This window comes from Pristiophorus japonicus, chromosome 1 (assembly GCF_044704955.1).
Source record: "Pristiophorus japonicus isolate sPriJap1 chromosome 1, sPriJap1.hap1, whole genome shotgun sequence".
NCBI lineage: Eukaryota > Metazoa > Chordata > Chondrichthyes > Pristiophoridae > Pristiophorus > Pristiophorus japonicus.
In genome coordinates, this window is record NC_091977.1 from 221,956,805 (window position 1) to 221,969,954 (window position 13,150).

A 13,150-nucleotide genomic window follows, 5' to 3' on the forward strand; every position below is an offset into this window, starting at 1 on the left:
TCAAACCCAAAGATGGAATTCAACAGAGACAATGGCTAGCTGAACGGCGATTCATGCCATCGCAAGGGACAATGCGGCCAGTAATGGGGCCATCAAGACCTGTCAATGGTGTGTTTAAGGACAGTTACAAAGACAGTCAGAGACGATCGACTGGTAATGGACCTTTTGTTTCCAACAACGGCTCATGTTGGAGGTGTGGAGGCAAACACACAGCCAGAGCTTGCAGGTATCAGCAATATACCTGCAGAAATTGCAATGTAAGCGGTCACTTGGCGCGTATGTGCAGGAAGCCTGCAGCCAGGTTGATGTACGAGGAGGACGGGCCCGATGTAAGCCCTACGAGGCCAAATGGACACTGGGGAAATCGCTGGAAGCTGAAGTTCAGCGAATTCATGTGGAGCATTTCCACCTCCACGGAGGTGTGTGGGGGGCCTGACCCATCCACCTCCATGGCACGAACCTGGTATTGCAGTACTTCCAGGAACGGTGCAGTGGCTCTAGGCCTTTTGGCTAAGAGCATTGGCGCAGAGTGATCCTTGATGTGTGCAAGGTGACCTCTGGCGTTTGTGATTTGACAAAGAATTGGAACGATTGGCTACGAATTAAAAAAAAATATATATATACAGTTCGTACACCAGGACGCCACCGATAATGATGAAAGTGCTCCTCAATGGCATCCCAGTATCAATGGAGCTAGACACGGGGGCCAGCCAGTCTCTGATGAGTATCAAACAGTTCGACAAGTTGTGGGCGTCCAAGGTCAGGCAAAATTATTGACGATTGACGCACAGCTACTGACATATACAAAGGAGATCATTCCGGTGCTCGGCAGCGCCACGGTAGTCGTGGCCCACAAAGATTCGGAGAACAGGTTGCCACTCTGGATTGTCCCGGGGGACGGTTCCGCACTGCTGCGGAGGAGTTGGCTTGCTATCATGAACTGGAAATGGGGCGATGTCCATGCAATTTCTTCTGTGGAGCGAATATCATGCTCTCAGGTCCTGGACAAATTTGACTCACTATTTCAACCCGGCATTGGCACTTTCATGGGGACCAAGGTAGTGATTCACATAAACCCGGACGCCAGGCCAGTACACCACAAGGCCAGAGCGGTGCCGTATGTGATGCAGGAAAAGATATAAGCCAAATTGAATCGCCTGCTGAGGGAAGGCATCATCTCGCCAGTCGAATTCAGTGACTGGGCGAGCCCGATTGTGCTGGTGCTCAAGGCGGATGGGTCGGTCAGGATATGTGGTGATTACAAGGCCACCATCAATCGGGTGTCACTCCAAGACCAGTAACTGGTACCGAGAGCGGAGGACCTCTTTGCGATGCTATCCGGTGGCAAACTTTTTTCAAAATTGGACCTGACCTCAGCTTACATGACCCAGAAGCTGGCAAGTGAGTCGAAGAAGCTGACCACCATCACGACACACAAGGGGTTGTTTGAGTACAACAGATGTCCGTTCGGGATTCACTCGGCCGCCGCGATCTTCCAACGAAATATGGAAAGCCTCCTCAAGTCGATTCCAAGGACGGTGGTTTTTCAAGACGACATCCTCATCACGGGTTGTAATACTGAAGAACACCTCCACAACCTGGAGGAGGTGCTACGCAGACTGGACCGGAGGGTCTGCGACTGAAAAAGGTGAAGTGCGTCTTCCTAGCTCCAGAGGTAGAATTCCTGAGGATGAAGGTAGCAGCAGACGGGATCAAACCTACTGCGTCCAAAACGGAAGCGATCCAGAGAGCACCCAGATCCCGTAACACGACGGAGCTGCATTCGTTCCTGTGGCTCCTGAACTATTTTGGTAACTTTCTTCCCAAATTGATCACGCTGTTAGAGCCGCTACACGTGCTCCTACGCAAAGGTCGCGATTGGGTCTGGGGGGACAGCCAGGAAAGGGCTTTTGATTGAGCACGCAATTTGTTATGCTCCAACAATCTGCTAATGCTATATGACCCATGTAAGAAACTTGTTTTAACGTGCGATGCGTCGTCCTATGGGGTCGGGTGTGTGTTGCAGCATGTGAATGCCAATGGTCAGTTACAGCCGGTAGCTTATGCCTCCAGAAGTCTGTCCCAGGCAGAATGGGGCTACGGGATGCTAGAAAAGGAAGTGCTTGCATGTGTATATGCAGTGAAAAAAATGCACCAGTACCTGTTTGTCAGGAAATTTGAGCTGGAGACAGATCACAAACCCCTAACGTCCCTTTTGGCTGACAACAAGGCCATAAATGCAAATGCGTCAGCCTGCATACAGAGGTGGGCACTCACGTTAGCCGCCTATGACTACACAATTCAGCACAGACCGGGCACTGAAAACTGCGCCGATGCACTCAGCAGGCTCCCACTAGCCACCACCGAGGGGGCAACCGAGCATGCTGCTGAGATGGTCATGGCTGTTGAAGCTTTCGAAAGCGAAGGCTCATCCGTGACAGCCTGTCAGATCAAAGTCTGGACAAATAGAGACCAGCTACTGTCTTTAGTCAAAAAAAGTGTCCTGAATGGGGACTGGGCAGCCACGTACGTGGCATGCCCTGAGGAATTTAAACCATTTCACAGGCGCAGGGATGAACTCTCGATTCAGGCTGATTGCCTACTATGGGGAAGCCGAGTAGTCATACCCTAGATGGGCAGAGAGGCGTTCATCCGGGAACTCCACAATGAGCACCCGGGCATTGTCATGATGAAGGCAATTGCCAGGTCACACGTTTGGTGGCCAGGGATAGATGCAGACCTGGAACTTTGTGTTCACAGGTGCAACACGTGTGCCCAGCTGAGCAATGCGCCCAGGGAAGTCCCCCTTAGCTCCTGGTCCTGGCCCGCCAAGCCATGGTCATGCATCCATGTGGACTACATAGGTCCTTTCATGGGAAAAATATTTTTGGTTGTAGTCGACGCCTACTCCAAATGAATCGAGTGTGATATTCTCAATTCAAGCATATCCTCTGCCACGGTAGAAAGTCTACGGGCAATGTTCGCCGCCCATGGACTACCGGACGTCTTGGTCAGCGACAATGGCCCGTGTTTTACAAGCATTGAATTCCAGGACTTCATGGTAGGAAATGGTATCAACCATGTCAGAACGGCACAGTTCAAGCTGGCCTCAAACGGCCAGGCGGAACGAGCAGTGCAGATAATCAAACGGGATGCTCAGAATCCAAGGGGGTTCCCTACAAAGCCGCTTATCACGCCTCCTGTTGGCCAATAGATCCCGACCACACTCGCTCACAGGGGTTCTATCCGCAGAGCTGCTAATGGAAAGGATGCTCAAAACCAGGTTATCCCTTATACACCCCACCATGAAAGAAATTGTTGAGAGCAGACGCCGGTCACAATGTGACTACCATGACGGGAATGCGAGGGTGCGATGCATTGATGTCAATGACCCTGTCTTGGTCCTCAACTACGCTGCAGGGCCCAAATGGCTCGCAGGCACTGTGATTGCCAAAGAGGGGAATAGGATTTTGGTAGTTAAACTTACCAATGGACAAATCTGCCGCAAACACGTGGATCAAACAAAAAGGAGGTTCAGCAACCTCATAGCAGAAGCAGAGGAAGAACATGATGTAGAGTTCACTCCACCACAGGTGATCTAAAACTGGAACCAAGTGGAGGAGAGCCCAGACACTGTGGGCAGTCTGGACAGGCCTGAGGCACCGCAAACAGCAGACACTCAGGCCAGCGCCCAACAACCGGAGCCCCAACTCAGACGCTCTACAAGGGAGCGTAAACCACCAGAGAGACTTAACCTGTGATCCCAATAAGACTTTGGGGGAGAGGTGATGTCATGTATTCAACTGTCATTGTAATCTATGTATAAACTGACCTAAGTTGTACACCATGAGAACACTGACCACTAGGTGGTGAACTTGTGGGAGACACTCCTAACCTGGACTTTCAGGTATAAAAGGGGGAGCTCCACCCATCTTCCCCACTTCAGTGCTGGCTAATAAAGGTTACTGGTCACAGAGTGACCTTCTCTCTAGTATGGGTCTCGTGTGCATTTCTACTGTATAGTAAGGACATATTAGAAAGTATGACCTTTACCCTCCCTGTGAAATTCTTACCTGCTTCGCACCGCTCCCCCATGAAACCTGGTGGACAGGTACATTCTCCCATCTCGTCGTGGCAAATCCCGCCGTTCAAACAGACCGGACACTGCTTTGTGCAGTCGGCTCCCCACTTGTGAGCTTCACATTCTGTAATGCCAATATTTCATTATTAATGTACTCGACTGTTCTGCAATTCAGTTGACATTCAACTAATCCCAACAAAAACTGTGATCAAAAGAATCTTTGCTCAACAACAACAACTTGCATTTATATAGCACCTTTGAAGGCACAGCAGCCAATGGTGGAGCAATTAAAATTGGGGATGTGCAAGAGGCCAGAATTGGAGGAGCGCATAGATCTCGGAGAGTTTTAGGGCTAGAGAAGGTTACAGAGATAGGGAGGGGCGAGGTCATGCCTTCCAATCCATGTGGTAAAAAGATTTATCGACACAATTAACAATTTTTGACAGTATTGAAATAAGTGCCTTTTCTAGGATTGGTTATTATTAATTAATCAATGTCAAAAGTTGTTTTGAATGGAGTAAGTGTTATTGCTGCTAATTGTAGAATAGCTTATAAAAACATTACTGATTATGTTAATTTCTAAATGCAGCCTTTATATATCCATGTATATTATCTCTCTTGAGACTAGGTGCATGGATATTAATCAAACTGGCAAACTCAATTGTATTTTATTTTACTGAGAAATCTGAGGGAAAGGACATGGTTTGCATTGCAGAGAACAACTAAAGTTGAAGAGAATATTAATGCATGAGAGTCACAAATGTGTGATGGTTCAGTAATGCCTCCAATGTGTGCCCACCCAGGGTATAAACAGTAATAAATACAAATAAAGATCAGAACAAGGAAGTAGAACAAGGAAGTAGAAGTGCACCTGACATAAATGAGGCAGATATGGCAGCTGGTAACATCGAGGTGTTATACATGGCAACAAGTCATTACAAAATAGAAGGTAATACCTTGAAAATATCAACTGGTGTTTAACCATGAGGGTGAGATGCAACTGTGATATCTTGTCCTGATGTAGGTGCAATGGAAAGAGATAACTCATTGGGGAGGTCTTGACTTTGTGCAATGGTGTAAAACGGGCGATAGCGAATCGGCAGCAAGTATTACATCTCTCCCGATATTTATTTCCATTGAAGTCACCAATAGTAACATTGCTATTCAATATCCTTGAAATCCTGGCCTGGATTTTTTCCTGCTATCCCACGGACTGCCGGGCATTTTACCAATGAAGTTTCTCAACATTTTGAAGTCTGTTATGTATGCAATAAAGGTACAAGCTGAGTACTGTTTAACTGAACAAGGTACAACCTTGTTCCTGCTTATTATGGCCCAAAGTACCTGACTCTCAAAATGGCTGGCCTTTTATACCAGAGCAGCGCCATGTGCGTGCTGCTCAGTGGCCTCCAACAATGACACCATCTGGTGGCTACAAACAGTATGTACATGCAAGACAATACCCTCCTCTGAGATCTTATCACTTTCTTTCACAGGTTGAGATGGTCTGGTGCTTTACGCTCCCGGGTTGACCGTCTCAATTTGATTCCGGCCTTGGGTGAATGTGCGGAGTCTGTTGTGGCTGGTGGTTGGATGGCTGACTTGTTGGAGGTGGCAGTGGCTATGTCAGGAATTGCAAGTCCATTTTTATTGAACAAGTCCGTGATGGAAATTCCGGGTTCACTGATGACCCTTGAGTCCACTGAAGGCTGCTGGTAGGTTGGTTGGTTGTCGACGGTTTCTTCGTCCGACTGCTCTGGCTCGTCTGTGTACCTCAGCTTTGTTTGATCCATGTGTTTCCTGCAAGTTTGCCCATTCTTGAGCTTAATAACAAATACTCTGTTGCCCTCCTTGGCCATGACCATACCAGCGATCCATTTGGGACCCTGACCATAATTCAACACATATACAGGATCATTCACAGAAATCTCACGTGACACAGTTGCGCGATCGTGGTACCCTTGTTGACTCTGTCTTCTGTATTCAACATGATTACTTAAATCCAGGTGTACCAGAGATAGCTTGATCTTAAGACCTCTTTTCATCATGAGTTCAGCAGGCGAGACCCCTGTGAGTGTGTGGGGTCTTGTCCTGTAACTCAGCAGTATGCAAGACAAGCGGGTCTGCAGTGACCCTTGGGTTACTCTCCTCATGCTTTGCTTGATAATTTGTACTGCACGTTCTGCTTGCCCGTAGGACACAGGCTTGAACGGTGCTGACCTTATATGTTTTATGCCGTTAAGTTTTACAAACTCCTGAAACTCCTGACTGGTGAAGCACGACCCATTGTCGCTCACCACTATGTCAGGTCGACCATGTGTCATGAACATGACATTGAGATTCTCTATGGTTGCCATGGTCATACTGGATGACATGATTATACATTCTATCCACTGCGAATAAGCATCCACCATCACTAAAAACATCTTGCCCAGGAAGGGACCTGCAAAATCTACATGGATCCTGGACCAAGGTTTGGATGGCCATGTCCACAGACTCAGCGGTGATTCCGCTGGTGCTTTGCTGAGCTGCATGCAGGTGTTGCACTGATGCACGCATGCTTCCAGCTCAGAATCAATTCCTGGCCACCATACATAGGACCTGGCGATGGCCTTCATCATTACTATACCAGGATGTGTGCTGTGTAACTCACGCACAAACTTCTCTCTCCCTTTCTTTGGCATTACAACTCGATTGCCCCACAATATGCAATCTGCTTGAATAGACAGTTCGTCCTTGCGACGAATGTACGGTTTGGCCTCCTCGCACATTTGCTTAGGTATGGCAGACCAATCCCCTTTGAGGATGCAACCCTTTACCACCGATAATATCGGGTCCTGGTTGGTCCAGGTCTTAACTTGTTGAGCCGTGACAGGGTTACCTTCACTCTCAAAAGCATCCATGATTAACATTAAATCTGTCGGTTGTGGCGTTTCCACCTCCGGTGTGGGCAACGGCAACCGGCTCAAAGCATCAATTCTCTGTGCCAGGTTTGTGACGAATGACATAATCATAGGCAGATAATGTCAGCACCCACCTTTGGATGTGGGATGAAGCGTTGGTATTGATACCTTTGCTCTCAGAAAACAACAAAATGAACGGCTTGTGATCGGTCTCTAATTCAAACCTCAGACCGAACAGGTATTGATGCATCTTTTTAACACCGTACACACACGCTAAAGCTTTTTTTTCTCCCATACTGTAGGCTCTTTCAGCTTTAGACAAACATTTGGATGCATACACGACAGGTTGAAGTTTCCCCGACTCATTGGCTTGTTGTAACACGCAACGAATTCCATATGACGATGCGTCACAGGCCAAAACTAAATCTTTACATAGGTCATAATGTACCAGCAGCTTGTTCGAGCAAAGCAGATTGGTGGCTTTCTCAAAAGTTCTGTCTTGCAATGCGCCCCACACCCAGTTGTTGTCTTTTCTCAACAGCATGTGCAGTGGTTCAAGTAAAGTGCTCAATTTAGGTAGGAAGTTACCAAAGTAGTTGAGTAGACCTTCCAACCGAACGAATTCCAAACGGGCACCTATGGTAAATAAACAGTCCTTTGTGCGTGTTAATACACGTAAGTCTCTTCGGCGTCTCAACCAACTCCTGCATCATATAGGCCGACGTCAAGTCCAGTTTTGTGAACGACTTCCTCCGGCTAGCATCACAAACAAGTCATCAGCCTTCGGTAACAGGTACTGATCTAGTTTCCAAACCCTGTTGATCGTAGCCTTGTAGTCTCCACAGATTCTGATTGTGCCATCACTTTTCAGCACGGGAACAATGGGGCTGGCCCATTCATTATATTCGACCGGTGATATGATCTCTTCACGCTGGAGTCTGTCCAGTTCACTTTCGACCTTCTCCCTCATCATCTACGGCACTGCCCGAGCTTTATAATGGATGGGTCTTGCATCTGATTCCACGTGGATCTGCACCTTGGCTCCCGTGAAGTTGCCGATACCCGGTTCGAACAGCGAGGGGAACTTGCTCAATACTTGGGCACGTGTATCTTCCTCTGACGACAATGCCTTTATGTCATTCCAGTCGCATCTGATTTTCTCCAACCAATTCCTGCCGAGCAGCGTTGGGCCATTGCCTGGAACAATCCACAGCAGTAACTCGTGAACCGCACCGTTATACGACACATTAATTTGTGCACTGCTAATCACCTTTATCAGTTTTTTGGTGTACATGCGCAGCTTGATGTTAACAGGGCTCAGCCTGGGCCTCTCAGTCTTAGTATCCCACAGCTTATTAAATGCTCTCTCGTTCATGATCAATTGACTCACCCCCGTGTCCAGTTCCATCGATACCGGTATCCTGTTAAACTTCATGTTAATCAACATTGGTTTACTCTTGGTTATGAAGGAGTACAGTCCATACACTTCCTCCTCTGGCATCTCGGATTGCGTATCCGGATCTGCGCTAGTCTGACTCTCATCCGCCACATGGTGTGTTGCAGCTCGTTTGCTCATCTGCGGACACTTGCGCTGGAGATGCCCCGCTCTCAGACAGCCTTTGCAACTATATTGCTTAAATCAGCACTGCTGGTGCCGATGATTTCCCCCACAACGCCAACATGGAGAAGTCGGATACATTCCCGCTGGCGGACTTTGGGCAGCCATAGGTTTCGCAAACGCAACCGGATAGGCCCTGCCATGTGCCGCTCTGCCAAACCAATCGCATTTACAGTACTTGCCGAGGTTCGGTTCTTCACCGATATTTGCTTTAAACTCCTGTCCGTCGTCATACATGATTGAGCGATCTGTTTGGCCCTTTTTAAATCCAACTCCTCCACCACCAGAAGTTTGCTCAGGATCACCTCGTGGTTGATACCGATAACAAAGAAGTCCCGCAGCATGTCTGCCAACATCGTCCCGAACTTGCACGGTCCCGCTAGATGTCTCAGGTCGGCAACGAATTCCACCGCGCTCTGGCCCTCCGATTGAACGTGTGTATAAAACCTGTATCTTGAGATGTTGATGCTGTCGTCTGGCTTGAGCTGCTCCCATACCAATGTACACAACTCCTTGTACGTTTACACTGTTGGATCACTAGGCATGAGTAAATTCTTTACCAGACCGTAGATCTTTGAACCGCACACAGCAAGGAACACGGCCCGGCGCCGATCTGCATCGTTGACCCCCATCATTTTGTTGGCCACGAAGTACTTGTTCAAATGGCTCACAAAGTCTGTCCAATCTTCTCCTTCCATGAAACACTCTAAAAATCCAATCGTGCTCATTTTGCAAACAAAGGTTCTTGTATTCTCGTCGCCAAATGTTATCTATACAATAAAGGTACAAACTAAGTACTGTTTAACTGAACAAGGTACAACCTTATTCCTGCTTTATTATGGCCCAAAGTGCCTGACTCACAAAATGGCTGACCTTTTATACCAGAGCAGCACCATGTGCGTGCTGCTCAGTGGCCAACAATGACACCATCTGGTGGCTACAAACAGCATGTACATACATGACAAAGTCAAAATATGCTTGCTGTCTGGTTGAAAACCAGACAGGAGGAAAAGATCAGACAAAACACTGGGGGGAACCCTGCTCTGAGTTCTGATGTATGCTTTGCTTTCGTGCTGAAAACCTCTGTGACCTTAGAAACAAATGGCTGCATATCATAAACCATAGAAATAAGTGGAAAAGAAATGTACCTCCATTTTAAAATCCCCTTTTTGGAGCACTGAAATTTCTGGAGCGACAAAACCAGACAGCCCAGTCCAAACCTCGTGTAGTGCCCTATGTTCAAAGTTAAACTTTAACTCCGAACGTGAAGGTTCATAGTCCATTGGGAGTTCAGAAAAAATCCAAAGAAAATCCAGGAAGATTAGAGTCAGGACAGAGGTAAGATAATCTTTTTCCGTTTTTACCGGTTTGTAGAAATGCAGGAAAAAGTAATGTATGATGTATTGTTCCATAGGAACATGTGTAGGCCATTCAGCCCCTCGAGCCTGTTCAATTAGATAATGGCTAATCTGTATATTAACTCCATCTAGCCTTCTATATTCCTTAATAACCATGCCTAACAAAAATGTATCAATCTCAGTTTTGAAATTTTCAATTGACCCCCCAGCCTCAACAGCTTTTTTGGGGCGAGAGTTCCAGATTTCCACTACCCTTTGTGTGAAGAAGTGCTTCCTGACATCACCCCTGAACGGCCTAGCTCTAATTGTAAGGTTATGCCCCCTTGTCCTGGACTTCCCCATCAGAGGAAATAGTTTCTCTCTACACACCCTATCAACTACTTTAATCATATTAACCACCTCAATTAGATCACCCCTTAATCTTCTAAACTTGGGAGAATACAAGCCCAGTCTATGCAACCTGTGCTCATAATCTAGCCTCGGTATCCTATCTATGGGTTGTAAAGCTGGACTAGCAGAAGCCTGAAAAAAGTAAAGCAGTCAATTAAAACCATCTAAAAGTCTTACTTCTTACTATCAGCCGGGTGAATGCTGCAGTTAAAATCTCCCCTCCAATCAAAAATACAGAGTAGATGCCCGCATCGTCTAAAGTGGCTGAATCGAGCTGATGTTCAACCGTGTGAGTGACATCGTTTCGGGGCACCGATGAGATAAATACCTCTGCAACATTAAAAAGGAAAAAAGTTATAAATAGAATAAACTTATTAAGAAAGAAAGAACTTGCATTTCTATCGCGCCTTTCACAATCTCAGGTTGTCCCAAACGCTTTACAGCCAATGAAGTACTTTTTGAAGTGTAATAACTGTTGTAATGTAGGAAACGCGGCAGCCAATTTGCCTACAAACAGCAATGTGATAACGACTAGGTTATCTGGGTTTTTTTCTGTTGGTTAAGAGATAAATATTGGAGCAGGACACCGGGAGAACACCCCTGCTCTGATTTGAATAATGGCACAGGATCTTTTACTTCCACCTGAGAGGGCTGATGGTGCCTTGGTTTAACGTCTCATCTGAAAGTAGGCACCTCCAGAAGTGCAGTACCTCCTCAGTACTACACTGGGAGTGTCAACCTGGATTATATGCTCTCAAGTCTCTGGAGTGGGGCTTGAACCCACAATTATTTGACTCAGAGGTGAGAGTGCTACCTACTGAGCCACAGCTGACACTACTGAACAGCCCATTGCAAAAAAATTATATTGTTAAGTTAACCAATATCTCTCGCATCACAGGCAGCTCTTCTGTAGCTGAAGTTCGGCTCTTTGAATGCTTTGATAAGCATCTATTTACACACTTAATCTTGATGTGAAGGAGCAGGATATAAGGGGCGCAAACCAGCATTGCAAAACAGGCAGCTCTCCTTCCATTCTGATTCAGCTAAACAATATTTTTTTTCAGTGCAAATACACCAATTAATTTTAGTCTGAATGTGCCACCAGATTTAGCAAGGTCAGATTGTAACCCATAAGCTTGTCCAGACCTGGCGCATATTGCTACTATTACAAGCAGAAATCAGGGTGCATTGCTGGTCTCGGGAAAAGTGGCCAATCAGTGTTAGCTGGAGTGGTAACTGTAAGATGAAGCAGAATAACAGAGAGAAAGGGAGGGAGAGAGAAGACGTAAAAAGAGAGAGATGGAGAAAGATAGATGGGGAGTCAGAGAGAAAACAAGAGAGAGTGAAAAAGAACAAGAGAGAGAGATAGAGGGAGAAAGAGAAAAACAGAGAAAGAGGGAGAAGGAGAGAGAGAGAGCAAGATAGAGCAAACGAGAGGGAGAGAGAGAGAAAAGAGAGCGAGGGAACTGGAAAGAGAAAATGGGATTGAGGGGGAGACTGTGAGGAAATAGTTGCAAACAAAGCATGTCAAAAGTTGCATTAAAATTACTTGCATGATATAGTTATAGTTTCCGTGAGAATATCGAAGCACAATAATAGATTTAAAATGTTGGGCTCCTATTCACAATCTTTTTTCTAGCTCTTAATCTTTGAAAAGTTGTTCCAATTTAAATTATGTGATTAGCAAACTGGTGCTTGCTTATGTCACAGCGCTTGTAATCTGACTTCTCTGACATCACAAGGCCAAAGGGGTGACTCCCCTGTACATGGTAGAATGTAATTTTTAGACCAGGAATCACATTTAAATCTGGTGAAGAGACTGATCCGGATGGTGATGGTAACCTTAGCAAGAACTGTGAACAGAAAAATGGCACCATTACCATCCATTCAGAACTATTATATAGGTTTAATAGTGTACACACTTAAAGCATAGCAACAACAACTTGCATTTATATAGTGCCTTTAACATAGTAAAACATCCCAAGGTGCTTCACAGGAGAGATTTTCAGACAAAATTTGACACCGAGCCACATAAGGAGATATTAGGACAGGTAACAAAAAGCTTGGTCAAAGATGTAGGTTTTAAGAAACATCTCAAAGGAGGAGACAGAAGCGGAGAGTTTTAGGGAGGGAATTCCAAAACTTAGGGCCTAGGCGGCTGAAGGCACAGCTGCCAATGGTGGAATGATGGAAATCGGTGATGCGCAAGAGGCCAGAATTCGAGGAATGCAAAATAACATACTTCTTATTTATAGACAGATGTTTGAACAAAATTTAGTAACTTCAATTAGGAACTGATTAAGAACAATGCTATTTAATTGTATTTTGCAATAAAATGGTTTATTGTGAAATACAAAGCTTTATAAAGTTAATTTGGTGTCTAATGCCTGAAAGAGAATGGATTATAACGGCATAGTTTTATTACCATTTTTATAGATCATAACATCAGCATCTGTCTGGAGTTGTTGTTTGAAACGAATGGTCACTTTGTCGCCCTTATTTGCAGTAACAGTAATTGCCTCTGGGAGGAAATGCGCTGAAAAAAAAAAACATTGTTTTCACCAGATCAGATCAAACCTTTTATTCTTCAACCAGGTCGCATACAGACAATGATTAGGGGTCTGTGAAAGAGACAGGAAACAGCTTCCCAGCACACATTCTGATGTTTTCTGTATCTGTTTTAGGATCACTTTCAAGAAAGATGGGGTGCCAACAGCATGATTAGTGATGTGTCAAACATATCAATCTCCTGACCACATCAGCATGGAACTTGAAATGCTATTAGTAAACTAACAGCTGA

At 45.8% G+C, this 13,150-nt stretch overlaps 1 protein-coding gene across 1 annotated transcript in view; it reads right to left on the reverse strand.

Moving 5' to 3' along the window:
• Positions 1-13,150, reverse strand: part of tek (TEK tyrosine kinase, endothelial) — a 167,289-nt gene that overhangs the window by 80,923 nt on the left and 73,216 nt on the right. Inside the window, exons 3-5 of the mRNA XM_070886697.1 lie at positions 12,776-12,886; positions 10,528-10,680; positions 4,074-4,205 (exon numbers count right to left, since the gene is read on the reverse strand). Coding sequence (XP_070742798.1) covers positions 4,074-4,205; positions 10,528-10,680; positions 12,776-12,886 — 396 coding nt within the window. The remainder of the gene's footprint in view (positions 1-4,073; positions 4,206-10,527; positions 10,681-12,775; positions 12,887-13,150) is intronic.